This window comes from Sminthopsis crassicaudata, chromosome 4, assembly GCF_048593235.1.
Source record: "Sminthopsis crassicaudata isolate SCR6 chromosome 4, ASM4859323v1, whole genome shotgun sequence".
Taxonomy (NCBI): Eukaryota; Metazoa; Chordata; class Mammalia; order Dasyuromorphia; family Dasyuridae; genus Sminthopsis; species Sminthopsis crassicaudata.
The window spans coordinates 39,380,680-39,398,247 of NC_133620.1; the positions used below are offsets into that span (position 1 = coordinate 39,380,680).

The 17,568-nt window shown below is 33.9% G+C and overlaps 1 protein-coding gene across 1 annotated transcript in view; it reads left to right on the top strand.

The window, feature by feature from the left end:
- Window positions 1–17,568, top strand: part of SYDE2 (synapse defective Rho GTPase homolog 2) — an 81,868-nt gene that overhangs the window by 17,079 nt on the left and 47,221 nt on the right. Inside the window, 1 exon segment of the mRNA XM_074266350.1 lies at window positions 1,647–2,291. Within this exon segment, the coding sequence (XP_074122451.1) occupies window positions 1,647–2,291 (645 nt within the window).

Consider the following 17,568-nt stretch of genomic DNA (forward strand, 5'->3'; position numbering starts at 1 on the left):
AATACAGATTTGGGAATCATCTACATCCAAAAGAACTCATGAGGATCTCTCCAAGGTTGCAAAGCAAGACTATTGGAAGAATAGAAGTGATTTTGACAGGAAAAAAGAGAAATTAGGAAAAGAAGGGGCTTTTAAGTGGAAAGATAATTTTGTTTTGGACTGACTGAGTTAGATGCCTTTGGGATATGTATAGGGAGACTGGATCTTATACTACTGCCTATATATAGAGGTTTATAGTCATAATGTTTCAGAGGTTAAAAAAAAAAAAGGGAACAGGAAAAGTAGGTTTTAGAAAAAACTTGAGTACTGAGAATGGTGCAACAAGACATTTCCTATGTTTAGTCTGATATTTGCCTTGAGCTAGTTGAGCACCAGTAAACAATAATAAAGTGTTATGAAAGGCAAAAATAATTGTTCAAAATAGTGAAAGGCCAGAGGAAGATAAGGAGAGTTTACTAAGTAGAGACTGTGAAAAGATATGCTTTTTTGGAAGTCTAAGGTGGAGAAGCAGTCAGATGAAAGCTTAATAGTAGATTATCCTTATACAGGTATAATCTGTATAATGCTTCAACATTACTTCATAGTAACATCAAATATATGCACTCTTAATTTACTATAATGTTTGGCTGAGCACTTGAGATATTCATTGAATGATTATCTAACAGAACTAGTGTTTTAAGTTTCATTGGTAGTAATTTACTGTAGAACTAACTAATCTCTTCCTCTGATTATTTACCTAACGTTTTATTATATTCATGGACTGAGTGATGTTAGGTGGGAAGAAGCTTTCCCTGCCTTCTCTCCTTTATTCCTTCCCTTCTTCTCCCTCTCTTTTCCCTCTCCTTCCATTCCTTCCTTCCTTCCATTCTTCCCAGTTTTCCCACATCCCCTCCAGCATTTATTCTTGTTTTTTTCTTACCATTTTAGCCAATCAGAAAGATGTGAAGTGGTACCTCAGAGTTGTCTTAAATTTGCATTTCTCTACTCAATAGTGATTTAGAGCATTTTTTTCATATGAAATTCTCCTTTTTTATAAAAAGTGAGAACTAATTTTGAATTTTTTGGTCTTTTTTTTCTAATATGTATAAGGAAAGATAAAAAAAAATGAAAAAAAAAGTCTATCAAAATTAATCAACATATCAAAAAATCTGATGTGTCTAAACTCAGCATGTTCAGAACTGAACTCATTTTAAAAAAATATTTTAATTAAAAATATGTGATATATGTAAACCAGTCATCTTTCTCTTAATAGTTCCCTTTCTGTCTTTCCTTTCTTATTAGCATAGCAAGAATTATGTTAACACATACATAGTTAAACAAAACAATTTTTCATATTGGCCACATCCAAAAAAAAAAAATGTGTCCCAATTTGTACTCTTTGAGTCTATCACCTCCTAGAGGTTAGAGTTCCTAAGAGATTTGTATTGATTTTTTTCATATTAAATTTCTAAAGTTTTAATTATGAAATTCATAAGAAAACATCCAAATTTGTCTTGGCTCAAGTATGGTTTTGGACCCCTTCAGAAAACATCTTATATTCTTTAACAAGTATCTTTTATAGAAATCTAAGGAAAAGATCTGAAAAAAGTTTATTTTTCTTGGCAATTCTGAAATTATAGTCTGCTACTCTCTTTTCTTTTTATTAGATTTAATTGAAAATGTTTACATCTCTTCAATGAAGAAAGGAGAACTCAAAGGTTTAAAGGATAATGGGCTAAATGAACAGAGACCACACAACAGCATCACAGTCTCTAAGAAACGTAACTGGCTGCATCAGAGCACTCTAAGGTCTCCTGATCTGGAAGAAGAATTCAAGAAGACACCAGAGATCACCCACATGTTCAAATCTCCTTCATTAGTTCATCGTCATCAACCAAAAACTGCTAATTTTACAGACTCTTCATTGTCAAAAAATTATAGTTTAGAATTTAGTGAGGAAAATGATGCAGATGATGAAGGTGAAATATGGTATAATCCAATTCCTGAGGATGATGACCATGTCTTGTATAGTGTTTCTAGTTCTGAGGAAACAAATACCCTCAGTTTGGGTATTTCAGCTCTCACTTTGAAAGTGTCATCTGGAAATGACTTGGCAAAACCAATGAGGAATGCTGAAGGTTTGCCATTTTCTTCTGAACATGTAAATGTTCAGATAACACAACCAACTGAAATTAATCAGGTAGATGCCATGTTTTCTACAGAGTTTATAGAGCTGAACAAGCAGAAGTTTGGGTGTAGGACCCAAGATAGTTCTCTTGTTGAAGAAAATCTCACTTTCAAATCAATTACAGGTAAGTGTGGATATAAATAAAGCTCTTATTTTCTCTTTTGCTCTTTTTTGGGAGTAGCTGAAACAAATTCTAGTAGATATATGCTCTTTATATTTTTCTTTTTCTCTCTTTTGAATAGCCTTGGTGTAGTACAGAAATGTCAGATGAATTTTGGTGGCTTTATGTGTTCCACATTTCTGATCCTGACCTAAACCAGATTAAAATATAGTGCAGTCTGATTTTAATGGGTTGATGTATTAGTAAAAATGAAATATGAAGATGTATCATTTTCTATGTCAGTATGGGACTTGTAGGGATCCTTATATACAGTTTATGGCCTCAGTTTTTATTCGAGTTTGACACCACTGGTGTATTGGATAGAGGGCTGAATCCTACATCAGGAGAAACTGAGGTTAGGAACCATCTCTGGCACATGCTGATTCTGTGACTCTGGACAAGCTATTTGTTTTCCCTAGAAAAGTAGTTCTCTAACTATAAGTTTTAGAACAGGTATTGATCTGTATTGTACAAAGAAAAAAGTTTCCTTATTAAGATCTCCCTGTGCCAATGAAATCTAGTTAAAAATGATTGTAATTTTGACAATATAAATAAGACTCAAATGTGGATCAATAAATCAATTTTTTTTGGTGGCTTTGAATTACTTCTATTCATAGTCACTGCCTTGATAAATGTCAGAAAGTGGCATACAGCATTCACCAGCAGGACAGGAGAAAGATTAAAATGTAATTGGGAAATATTTAATAAATAAAAATACAGTATAACATAGTTAATGTTAACGCGATTTTTTTATAAGTTAGTATGTGGATTGTTGAGTGACTCCTATATCTATTTGAGTTTAATACTACTAGTATAGACCACCATAATGACATTCCTTGATTTAATTGTAAAAAAGTGACATGTTGAACATAAGAAAAAAGTCTTATTTTTCATATAAATATAAACAACAGATTTATCATTTATTATTTAGTTTAATTCTCTCCTTCAAAACTTGCTAACAACCCTCGAAAGCTATATTTCTGCTTTGGTCAGTGAAATCATGCCTTATGACTATGAATGTAGTCCATGCACTGGCAAAATTAGAATGATTATTGAATTAATAAGAACCAGTATTTCTGTAGTGCCTCCTGTGTGCTAAGTATTGTACTGAGTGCTTTATAAATATTATTTCATCTGATCCTCATAGTAAGCCAGGGAGTTTGCTTTGATTTGTAAAGAGCTAGAAGCAGGGTGCAAAAAGTGAAAGAATCCAGAAAAGTAAACTGTGCCTTTTTTAGTAACATCCTCTTTTTGAACATTTTGAACATTGTGCTTCTTGGTAGAGATTTATGGAACTCCCTCTATTAGTGCAAATTAATGATGTCTGTAGGCACTGACATTTTCCTGTTATTTTCCTATCTTTTTTATGCCTGCAAATAAATATAAATTTGGATCTTTTTCTGAAGATAAAATTTAAAATATCAAGCAATCTTTCTTAAAAAGTTTGCTAATTATTTCCATATTTAATGCACGAATGTTTCTCAATCAGAAACTAATGATATTGACAGTTATTGCAGGTGTCGCTGGGAATATTTGTGTATAAAATCAGCCTTTTTTTTTTTTTTTGCATAGTGTATAATATAATGTCAGTTGTAATGACTATTTGTAGGCCCTAGTGCCCCTCTTAGACTCATGTTGTAAAAGATGAGAAAACATTTGTAGAAAATAAGAGACTGAATACCGTGTTATAATTAATCTTTGTTATCATATAAAACTCTGCCCTAAACTCTTCCACTGATACTAAATAAAGATGACCTGAATTTCTTGTTGTTGGAATCTAACCTGACAGAACCTAAAGGCTGAAAAGGCTTTAAATATGGGATTAGTATGTGTACTGTATATCTCCTGTCAAAGAATTATCTGAACTCATAAATTCCAAGAGATCCATGTTCATAATTTTAAAGAGTTGATATACAAAAATATATATTATCAATATGAATTTAATTCAGTGCAATATGTCAATATTTCAAGTATTTGTGATTTCATTGTTGTGTATACTCCTGCCACTGATACGTAGAACCGTTCCATCCATGTGGTAATAGACAATTTAATGTCCATTAAATTGGACTTAGAACAAAAATCTGAATTTTGGACAAAGTTTATCCAACTTAAAACAAAAATATTATTTTATTGACCAAGTCTCTTGTTTTTTGTTTTTGTATTTGTGTCCCTCTCAATGTGTGATGCATAATACTTATGCATCGAGTACTTTTTTTTTTTCCCCCTGAGGCTGGGGTTAAGTGACTTGCCCAGGGTCACACAGCTAGGAAGTGTTAAGTGTCTGAGGCCAGATTTTGAACTCGGGTCCTCCTGAATTCAAGGCTAGTGCTCTATCCACTTCGCCACCTAGCTGCCCCCCCATCAAGTACTTCTTGACTGAATACAGTGTGATCAAGGTACAGGAAGAAAAGGTACTAAGGAGGAGGAAAGTTAAAATCGACTGAGAGGTCAAGGTCAAAAAATAGTCCAATAGATTTAATTATAAATTTTTCCAAAGGGCTCCCAGAGTAGTAACAGTGAGACCAGATGTAAGCAGACTATTGAAGGAGTAGGTGATGAGGAAACAAAGTTTCATAAGGAAGGGGAGGAGAGACATTGTAGCCTGAATGGGTAGTTATTCTTTAAATTCAGGTTTAGCAAGACAATAACGATTGAGGAATTCATAAGTTTCAATATGGAAAGAGAGGAAACTGAGCTCAGAACAGATTTGGTAGGTGAGAACAGCTAAAGAGTAAAGGAGCTGAGGAACTGACAGGATAGGAACTTGTGGTTGAAGAATTTAAAAGTTCATAACTTTGGATATGGGAACATTTTGAGCGATGCTGAAGACAAAAGTGTGACTACTCTGATGGTGGGCTTAAGTAGAGAGGAGGTGAATACCATAGGAGTCAAATGCAGAAAATTGTGAGGATGGGGGAGTGAGATTTGCTTTGTATCTCATTTAATCATCATAGCAGCCATGTTCTGATTGTTTTTACTGTTTGTGGTAACTGAGACTCTGAAGAGGTAACAGTATTTGACAGGGATTATACAGCTAGTGAGCATGAGAAATGGGATTCAAACCCCAACTTCTCACAGTGGCTTTTCTTCCTCCTCCTCTTTCAATTTTAATTTTTTGGTTTCATTTGAATTCCAAGGTGTTTGCTTCCCTCATCCCAACCTCTCACTAGACAAAGCCAACATTTGACAAATATATATGTGCAACTATGCAATACATAACTATATAAATCAGTTCTTTCTCTGGAAGTGGATAGCATCTTTATAGGTCTTTTGTAGTTGATTTGAATATTAATAAAACTGAATAGCTTAATCAGTCACATTGACTCTTTGAAAAATATTGTTCTCACTATATATGACATTCTCTTGGTTATTATATGCATTTCACCCTTCATTATATATGTCTTCCTAAAATCAACCAGCCCTTCATTTTTTATGACACAGTAGTATTCCATCATTATCATATTCCACAACTTATTCATTCATTTCCCAATTGATGGGCATCCTCTCAATTTCCAGTTCTTTGTCATCACAAAGAGAGCTCCTATAAATATTTTAGAATATGTGGTTTCTTTTCCATTTTCCCTAATCACTTTGGGAAATAATAGTGATATTGCTGGGCCAAAGAGTTACAGTTTTATAACTCTTTGGGCCTAATTCCAGATTGCTCTCAAAAATGGTTGAATCAGTTCACAATTCCACCAAAAGTGTGTTAGTATTCCAGTTTTCCACACTCCCTCCAACATTTGTAATTGTTCTTCTCTATCATTTTAGCCAATGTGATTTGATAGGTTTAAGATGATATCTCAAAGTTGTTCTAATTTGCATTTGTTAATCAGCATTGATTTTTTTCCCCCCATATAACTATACATACCTTTGATTTCTTTACTGAAAAGCTTCATAATCTTTGACCTTTTATCAATTGGGGATTGACTTATTTTTTATAAATTTTATAAAGTTGTCTATATATTTGAGATGTCCTTTATTTGCAAACTATGAAAAAATTTCCCTAATCATCTGCTTTTATTTTAATCTTGGCTACATTGGTTTTATTTAAGCAAACTCTTAAATCAAAATTCTCTCCACCATTTGCTTATTCATAATTCTTTTATACTTAAAATTTGATGGTATGTTTCATGGTCTTTTAATTATTTATGTCTTCCTTTATGTTAAGGTTATGTATCCATTTTGACCTTCTATTGGAAAATGGTATAAGATACTGTTCTCTACTTAGTTTCTGACAATCTGTTTTCCAATTTTTACAGCAATTTTTACTAAACAGTGAATTCTTATCCCCAAAGCTTAAATCTTTACATTGATAAAAACACATGCTTACTGTAATCATTTACTACTCTGTATTATATGTCTAATCTGTTCTACTGAGTCACCATTTTATTCCTTAGCCAGTACTAGCCAGTTTTGATAATTACCAACTTACCATACAGTTTAAGATCTGACCCTGCTAGATCTCTCCTTCCTTTACAGTTTCTTTTTTTTTTTTTTATTAATTCCTTTGATATTCTTGATATTTTTGTTTTTTCAAATGAGTTTTGTTATTTTTTTCTACCTCCGTAATTTTTTGGTAACTTAATTGGGATGGCACTGAATACAAGTAGATTAATTTATTTTTATTACATTGGTTAGGCCATCCATGAACAATTAAAATATTTCCAGTAATTTAAGTCTGAAGAATGATTCATTTTTGAGTAAGTTTCAAATTACCTTAATTTCCAAATGTATTCTTTCTCAGAAAGTCATCTTTATACCAAAGAATTAAAAAAAAAAAAAAAAAAAAAAAGGCTGGGGATGGAGAGTTGAACAAAACATACCACACAAGTCTGTGTCATGTTCCAGATCCAAAGAAAATGACCTTTGTACTGGAAATGACAGAGAAAAAATGGCTGTTGATACACAGTAAGGAGATAAATAAACCTCCCCACTCAATTTCATTCTTCAAATAGCAGGAAAGTGATTTTCCTAAAGTACAGGTCTGATCATGTCACTCTTCTCCACTCAATAAATTCTAGTGGCTCACAGATCCTGTAGGGAATATATAAATTCCTCTGTGCCTTTTAAATCTCTTCATCACTGGTCCCATCCCATGTCTAGAATAATCTTCCTATTTGTCTTTCTTCTTAGATTTCTTGGTTTTCCCCAAAACTCACTCAAGCACCATCTTCTATATGAAACCATTCTCAAACAATCCTTACCTCTTTACTCTACTCTATTGCTTCCCAAACTACCTTGTGTTCATTTTGTTTACATATCAATTTACTTACATGGTGCTTTCCTTATGTAGGTTCTCTATAAAAAGATAGGACAGTATTGCTTTGTTTTTTTTTTTTTTTGTTTTGTTTTGTTTTGTTTTTGTTTTTGGGTTGTTGTTTTTTTGTGTTTGTTAACCACATGATTTTCCAATTACATGTAAAGATAGTTTCCAACACTTGTTTTTTGTAAGATTTTGAGTTCCATTTTCTTTTCTCCTTTCCTATGTAGCAAGCAATCTGATATAGGTTACACATATACAGTCATTTTAAACATATTTCCATATTAAACATATTGTGAAAGAAAAATCAGAACAAAAGGAAAAAGCCATGAAAAAGAAGAAGCAAACAAAAAGAGATGAAAATAGTATGCTTCAATCTACATTCAATCTCTATAGTTTTTTCTCTGGATACCAATGACATTTTTCATTCCAAGAGAGCTAAGTCTATTAAAGCTGATCATAAGATAATCTTGCTTTTACTGTGTAACAATGTTCTGGTTCTGCTTATGTCACATCAGTTCATGTAAGTCGTTCCAGGCTTTTCTGAAATTAGCTTGCTCATCATTTATTATAGAGCAATATTTTCATTACATTTATTTACCATAATTTTTTCAACCCTTCTCCAACTGATGGGCATCCATTCAATTTCCAATTCCTGCTTGCCATAAAAAGAGCTGCTACTAAATTTTTATATGTGTGAGTCTTTTTCTCTCTAGGATCTCTTAGGGATATAGATTCAGTAGTTACACTGCTGGAGCAAAGGATATGCACAGTTTGCTAGCCCTTTGGATATAGTTCCAAATTGTTCCCCAAATTTCACAACTCCATCAACCATGCATTAATGTCCCAATTTTTCCATTTCCCCTACAAAAATATCTATCATTATCTTAATATTGATTTAGAACATTTTCTTCATGTGATTATAGATAGTTTTCATTTCTTCATCTGAAAATTGTTCATATCCTTTGACCATTCATCAATTGGGGAGTTACTTGTATTAGAAATTTGACTCAGTTCTGTTTATATTTTAGAAAAGAGACTATTATCAGAAACATTGGTCAACTCAGATTTTATGATTTACCATAGGTAAGGTACTATGTATCTGCTTATGATTGATTTTTTTTTTTTTTTTTTTTTTTTGGTAAGGCAATCAGAGTTAAGCGACTTGCCCAGAGTTATTTCCTCCTAACTCCAGGGCCAGTGCTCTTATCTATTGTACTACCTATCTTCCCCTAAATGATTAACATCTTAAAGTATTTAGAAAAGGTAGTATACTTAAAACCGGATTGTTCTCACTCTGAACCAGTTTTTTAATGAAATTAATTTTTAGTTCAATACATACATATTTAATAGTAATGAAATAGTAAGGATTATAAACCAATTCAGTTCACATTTCATGAGTTTGTTATCTAGGTGAACAATTTATTCCAAATTTGTAAAACATTTGTTTTTGAATAAAAAAAATTAAAACATGAATTTCCTTTTCCTTTCAAAATAATTCATGTTTATTTTATACCATCCTAAAACATCCCTAGAATTAAAATTTATTGTGTCTGCACTTAATGGAAAAGCTTTGCTTTTGGATTTAAATTGTAAGAGTGCTCATTTTGAAGGGCATATGTCTGATTGTTATCATAGCATAATGTTAAATTAATAGAACAGTCAGAAGGATATTTGCAGAAGCATTTCTCAAGTCACTAAGACAATACAAGTTGTCTATTCATGTCCAACATTACTAGTTGTTGGACTTTTACTGGAGACAAAAGAGGTGTGACTACTGCCCCCTAGTAATTCATAATCTATTCCTGAAAGTACTTATCTGATTATCATATTGTAGAGACCATTGAGTAGATTGTAGAGAGATTATAGAGACCATTGAGTCCATGCATTCAGTGACTTGCACAGACACAGAAACATTTAAGCAGAATAGCTTTGAAATCAGGTGTTCCAGATCTAAATCCATCAATTGATTTTTGCTCATTACTTCTTAGTAGAAACCACACATTATACTATGCTTCTTCACAGCATTTTCATAGAATCATCGAACTGGAAGGAACATTAAAAGTGATCCATCCAGAGCAGATTCTACCTACTGGCTTCTCTTGATAACATGCATAAAGGAACCAGATAACAATAGCAATAAAGTGTGATAGCATAGCACATCCACCAATCTGGCTGAATAAAGAGTTGAGTGGTCAGAATGTAGCCATTGTCTAAGAACACTGATTAAGAAATGACTAAAAAGTAGCTGGGAATAAGAATAACTCAAGCCAGCATCAGGAGACCTAGCTTTAAATTTCAGCTCTAACAATTGCTAGCTCGTGAAAATGACCTTCTAATCTATTTTTAGCCTCAATTTTCTTATCTTTTAGGTAGGACAATAACACTTGAACTCAGCTAATAAGATTACTGTGAGCAAAGTGCTTTATCAAGTCTGAAAAATTAGGTAAATGTTGAAATCCTCTTGATTTACATTCATGATTTGGGACACCGAAGACAGAAACATGCAAGAAGAAAAATCTGGACATGTGAGGACAATTTATTTTGGGCAATGAGAAGTTGATTAACAAGGTAGCATCATAGAATTAAAGTTGAATTTTTAGATCATAGCTTCAAATAAAGGAATTGATGGGCTTCTGAACATAGAATACAAAATTAGGATAGTCATGAATAACTGGTCCGGTCATCTTCTGAAGATAAATGTAAATATTACACTTGGGTTTTAAAAAATTAATTGTACAAATATTGAATAGGGGAATTAAAGGTGGATACTAGTCAGTGTGGAAAAAATATGAAAGTTTTCATGGTCTGAAAGCTTCCTAGGAGTCTTTCCTATAAGTTGGCAGATAAAGAAGCTAATGTGGTCTTAGGTTAGTTGAGATATATAATGTCCATCTAGAATGAAGATTAGTATCCTATCTGGGTCAGATCATATCTAAAGTATCATGTTCAGTTCCAGGTATAACATTTTGGGAAGAAAGGAATAAAAAAGGGGTTAGAAATTCAATAGAATCTGTCCTGAAGGAGCTTACAAACCATAGAGGAAGAAAAAATATTTTTGAAGTAGTGGCTAAAGAAGGGTATTTTGATCTGGGAAATAATAGGGATAGGGAGTGGAATTACAATGCAATTAATTGGCACCCTTTTTTAGGAATGGTGGATTTTTGTTCTTTGTTCCCAGAAGAAGAGGTAGAAAGGGGAGGGAGGTTTCTGAGAAACAACATATCTGGAGAATGTCAGGATGCATTGTGTTGGAGCTGGGGACACTTAGATATGATGACCTTTCACTAGTAAGGAGCATAGGGCCCCAGGATAGGAGTTAGAAGTCTGAAATTGGGGTACCTCAGAACCCCAGTAATCTACTAGTATAGAAGCTTGGCCTAAGAGAATGGAGGACACTCTAGTTAAGAGGATTGGTTGAAGAAACTAGGAATGTTTAGTTTGAAGAAGAAAAACCATTACCGTATTCAAATATTTGAACTAGGAGAATAGAGGGTAACTAATAGAGGAGAGAGTTACAAGAAGGCTTGATTGCTCATCATATTTTTTTTTATTCATTTTTCCAAATTATCCCTTCCCTCCCTCCACTCCCTTCCCCCCTCCATGACAGGTAATCCCATACATTTTACATGTGTTACAATATAACCTAGATACAATATATGTGTGTAAATACCATTTTCTTGTTGCACATTAATTATTAGATTGCTCATCATATTAAGAAAAGGAGAAAAGACGTTCCTCAGAAAGGTCAATTAGATTTGGAAGTCATCTCAAACTTTTAGAACTTTTGCATTGAGGCTTCATTTTTAAAGTTTAGTTCTAAAAGATGATGTAGAAAAAGAATACTAATACATATGGATATCATATTCAGTTGAAAGACATTTGTTTTTATTTAGAGATATTTGCATATTTTATTTTATTTTATTTTTATTTACATTTTTTTAGCCTAAAAAGAAAGAAGTATTTATTAGATATTAAGAAATTGGAGTTATTAAATTGCTAAGTGTGAGGACAGAAGGAAGCCCAAGTTAGTCTACATTACAGGGAGGCACTGACTTTATGAAGGGAGAATTCCAGAATCTGAGGACATCTTTTTCCAGCTCAGATACTAAAGGAGTCCTCAGATAATATGACCCACAAGTGGTTGTCTAGTTATTTCTGTGTAAAGACCTCCAAAGGAGAGAAATCTACCAATTCTTTAGAATTGGGAATTCCTGAAACCAAGTCTAAAACTGGCTTCTCTGCAGATTCCTCCATTTGGGAGCCAGTAGAACATGTCTTGTCTTTCCTCCATATGACAGCTCATCACATTCTTCAAAATCATTGTCTTCTCTTCCTTGAGTTTTCTCTTGTCCAGGTTAAACATTTAACTCAGTAATTTGTTATTTATAAATAAATTTTTATATAAATAAATGTTTATAATAAATTCAGTTTATTAAAGGCCTGTTATATGCCAACACTGGCAATATAAGAGACAAAAGACAAAGTGTGTATACCCACACACATCTATATAATACACACAATAAGTTATGTACAGTTAAAGGAGGGGAAAGCACTGGAATAAGGAGGAGGTAGGGAATGCTTCCTGTAGATGGTGGGATTTTGGTTGAAACTTAAAGGAAGGCAGGGAGGTCAGTACTTGAAGTGGAAGAGCATTCCAGGGATAGTGAACAGTCAGAGAGAATGCCTGAACCAAGAGATAGGGAGAGCCTTGTTTGTGGAACAGCCAGGAGGCCAATGTCACTGGATCAAAGCGTACATAATGGGGAATGAGGAGGCTGGGAAGGTAGGAGAGTCAGCTTATGAAGTGCTTTGAAAGCCAAACAGAGCACTACTTATTTTCTTCTAGAGGCAACAAGAAACCCCTGGAGCTTTATCGAGAGAAAGCCTTAGAAGCAGACAGACAGACACATACACACAGAACAGAGAAAGAGAGGATGTGGTGTGAGGTGATCAGACCTACGTTTTAGGAAAATCACTTTGGAGCTTCATGGAGGAGGATTTGGAGTGGGGAGAGATTTGAGGCAGGCAGACCCACCAACAAGCTATTGCTGTAGTCTAGTTCTTAGATGATCAGATCCTGTACCAGGGAGTGGCTGTTGTAGATGGAAAAGGGGAGCGGAGCTGAAAGAAGTTGCAAAGGTGAAATTGACATGCCTTGGCAACAACTTAGATAAAGCGGGTGAGAGAGAGTGAGGAATTCAGGATGACTCCGGGTTAGGAGCTGTGAGGATTGGAGGGGGTAGTGTTGCCCTCTATAGTAATAGGGCAGGTAGGAGACAGGAGAGTTTAAGAGAAAAGATAAGGAGTTCTGTTTTGGACATGTTGAGATATTAGTATTAATGTGGACATAGAAGATTGTCTATTGGCCATCCATTTCCAGATTCTGAAAGGCATTTGGAGATAAGAGATGGAAGGTCAACAGAAAGATTGGGCAGTAAAGGTAAATTTGAGAATCATCAGTATAAAGATGTAATTTCAATTCCAATAGACTTGTGTTAGAGCCATCTGCTCCCATAGAGGGGACTTGATTGGGGCTCACAACATAGTATTTTCACCTTTGTTGTTGGGTTGCTTTTTTTTTTCTTTCTCATTTTTCCCCTTTTTGATCTGATTTTTCTTGTGCAGTGTAATAAATGTGGAAGTATGTTTTAGAAGAATTGCACATTTAACCTATATTGGATTACTTACTGTTTGGTAGAGAGGGAAGGGGAAAGGGAGGAAGAAAAATTTGGAACCCAAGGTTTTGCAAGGGTAAATGTTGGAAACTCTCTTTGCATATGTTTTGAAAAATAAAAAGCTATTATTAAAAAAAATGATGGCAGTTAAATCTAGAGGAGCTGATGAGATCAGCAAGTGAAGGATACAGATGGTTAGAGGGTGAGGATGAGGAATAGAGAGTCCAGCAAAGGAGACAGGGAAGAGTAGTCAGATAAGAGGAGAACCAGGAGAGAGGAATGTCTGAGAACTTAGAGAAAAGAAAGCATCAAGGACGTGAGAGATCGCAGGGAGGTCAGGGAGAATGAGGATGGAGAAAAGTATTGTGGTTCTGTCAAGGGGATCATTGGTAACTTGGCACGAGCTTTTCAGGGGAATGATAAGGTCAGAAGTTGAATTGGAAAGGGTTAACAAGAGAGTGAGAAAAGGGAAAGCGGAGACATCTACCAGCCTTGAAGAGTTTAGCTACAAAGAACAGAAAGAAATAGAATAATAGCAGGGATGAAGGATCAAGTAAGGATTTTTTTCAGGATAGGGGAAACTGCATGTTTATAGGCAGTAGGGAATGAGCCAATAGAGAGGGAGAGATTGAAAATAAGTCAGAGTGCAAATGACAGAGGGGACATTCTGCTGGAGGAGACAGGATGGTATGAAATCATTGAACAAGTTAGCAGGATTAGTCTTGATGAGGAATAAAGCTACTTCATCATGTGAGATAGGGAAAAGAGGAATAAGTGACAGAAGACAGATGAGGGAGAGGAAGTTCATGGCTAATGTTTTTCTATATGGTGAGTTTTTTCTATTAAAGTTCTAAGTTCTCATCTGAGAAAATGGGGAGTGGTGGAACCATGGGACTTATGAGGAGGGATGTAAAAATTTGGAAGAGCTGTTATGGAGAGTGGGAGAATACGTTGTCAAGGGACGTGTAGGAGGATTGATTAGCCAGCAGCAGGGAGGATCCAGGGAAGGTTGTGTAACAAATTTGTGGTGTTCCCAGTCAGAATGATTGTGTGATTTTTCTCCACTTTTGTTCAGCACCAATGTTATGTGACATTATCCTTTGGGATTGGCTTCCCTTAAACAGTATCCAGTTTATCAACATCCTCAGGTGTTAGAAGTAAATCACCTTTTCTAGTAATGCAGGCAAAAAGGAGCTTGATTCAGGAAAAGGATTTTGCTGAAGGGAAGATTAGAGGGGAGCTCATAGGATTTTATGAATAGGCTTAACTTTCCAGGAGTATGTAATGCCAGGTTATCAGTTTCGTGTGAGCGATGAGTAGAGAGAGGAGCAGATTAGGAGTCTGGAGGACAGGGTCTGGGCCCTGCAGGGTCTGACTACAAGTTTGTGATAGATAAATGTGTTGTTAACTGGTATTATCAATGTGTATTTTTATAACATAACAGCTTTTATGTATGACAAAATGTAGATCTTTGCTTTTGTTTGTACTACCAAGAACATCTGTGGTACAATAGATTAAGTTCAGAAGACAGGTTCTGCCCTTTTCAAATATGACCACAGTGCCCCTGAGCTACTTTTTCTTAGGCTGTTAAATACAGTGGAGAAAATGTCTACAGAGAGCTCCCTGTGCCTATGAAAACATAGGTCTAGACAAACAACAGCAACAACAAAACCCTAATTATAAATTCTTCAAGGTCAAGATCTATCTTTTAGGATGACATTCATTGGAGTGTCATCAGAAAATAGGAACATAATTTTAAAAAACCCTCAAACTTTTGATGGCAATATTTTTAGATTTTTGGCTGAATAGGAAGCTTTATTCTGAGCTAAATGTTTGCAAAGTTCTTGAGATGTGACGTATTTCAAGTAGGAATGTGAGCGTCTAGCCACAACCATAATAGACTAAAGTAAGCATCATTTTGTCAGAGAGCTACTTGAAGAGATCTTATGTGTTTCTAGAGTCATGGATTTTTTTCATACCTTATTTTTAGTCAGTACATTGAGTGTAGTTCAGAATAGTCTTTTGCTTTTAAATATTTTGAGATTAATGGGTTATTCCCAGTTGTGATTGGGATTAACTTTCAACATGAGCGGTTTTAACTCTATGAGTCTGGGGCAGAAGACAAGAAATCCAAAACCTTTCTAAACCACACCCTTGTTCTAGTCCAGAATCTGTTGGTATTGTTGCCAGTCATACATACTTGCTTTGAAGATTACAAAACGATTTGATCCAGATAATTTTTTGTGATACCTTGTCACTTTTAGTGAAACTTTTTGTGTTTTCACCTATGAAAATTTACTCCCTCTACTGAGGAAGGTTTTTTATTCACTTTAGTTTTAGGGTAGTCTGAAGTAACTTGGATCAGATGCAAGACTTGACTCTAAAGATTTTTTAAAGAATTTTTTGGCTATAAAGGTTTTTAAATTTTTTAGCATTTTCTACATATGATAGTAACACAAATAAATAGCTCTCATTTACATAGAACTTGGCTGACACTAAAGTAGTGTAAGTATAGGTGGTACAATGGAAATAGTGCTGGGCTTAGAATCAGGAAGACTTTTTGACCTCAGATATTTGCTGTGTGATTCTAGGCAAGTTAATTAACCTTTATCTTTCTCAGATTTCTCATCTTTAAAATAGGAATAATAATATCTGCTTTACAGAGTTGCTATTAAAATATAAGATATTTGGAAAGCACTTTGCAAACTTTAAAGCAGTATATAATTATTACTATCATCGTCCTCTTTTCACCAGTGAGGAAGCTGAAACTTTTAAGTAGATTAAGTGACTTGCTGAAGCTCACAGCTTATGTAGTTGATCTGAAGCTCAAAGTTAGGTCTTCTGGTTTGGCATATATTATTTTTCTAATATATTGTACATTAATAGTAAGATTAAATCATACTCATATAATTTCATAAAACTTAAAGTTGAGTTATATACAAAATGAAGAGAAGTATGATTTGAGATATTTAATTTCTTTTGACGTAAAATCTGAGTTTTATAATTTAGTGTGCCAGACAGTAATTGTAGACCAGTAAATGTTTCTAGACACCTAAAAAAGGCCCAAAATGACCTGTAAAAATGGAACAGCTGCTATGTATATACCTTTTTTTCTACCGTACTTCCCAGAAATATATTTTTAAGACATAAAGATATAATCCTAAAAACCCAAAGGAAGTACTTAAAGATGGTTTACTTACCTGGCATCATCACTGTAGTTTTTTATTGGGAACAGGAAGACTTACTTTACCTCAAATAACGTGTTCTCTCATGTACTTTGGTAGAAAACTTTCAGGGAATGAGTAGAGCATAGAAGATGAATATTCAAATCAGGAAATATAAAAATTAATTTGGTATATTAACTAAAGATGTGAATCTGTTGGACAAGATTCTGTATTGTGTTTTCTAAAACTCAGTCTCTGGTTTTATTGCAATACATGGCTTAATTTTAAGTGTTGATTTCCAAACTCTTGAGCATTTTGAATTAGTCTCATATTAATTGAGTGGTAACTGTTGAAAGTTTTTACAAATCAAAATCAAAAGGAAGTACAATATTTCACTTATTTTTCTAAGTCATGACAGAAAGGGACTATGAAACATGGACCTGATTATTATAGAATGTTTTAGACCAACCCACCAGTGGGATTGTGCTGTGGTTTGCAGTACAAAGGATTGCTTTGTCCAATTTTATCAAATACAACATTTCTTGCCAAAAAGCCACAGCAGGAACACTCAGAATAGCTTTCTGTAAAATAACAACAACAACAACAACAAAAACCCAACTTCCTTTTCAGAGGAACCCATTAATTGGGCAAAATTAGGAAAGAAGAAAACTTGTTGATATTGAAAAATAATTTTTCCTTTTTATGCAAATAGAAATAAAGCTGGTTAGATCTTTAGACTGATATAAGGCAGGAGTTTCCTCATAAAACAGTGGTTGAGCAAGTTATCAATAGCACATAATGGATTTTAAATAATTGGAATATTGTTAGAGTACATAATACTTTTCAACTTAAACTAACATTTCATTTAAGAAAATATTTTTATTATGAAATTTTGAAATGGTTTAAATTTTTGATATAAGCTGTTACTTTGAAGTCATAAATACATATACCTAAAAATAACAAATTCAGAGTTCAGCTATAAAAGGTTGATTTTAATCTAAACCTTTTTTTGGTTAGAGAATTCAAGTTTTATTGTTAAATGTAACTTTGAACTAACTTTACTAGTCAAAAGCATTTTACTCTGCCTCTCATTAGTCTTAACTGGAAATAAAATTTAGCATGTTTGTGTACCTATA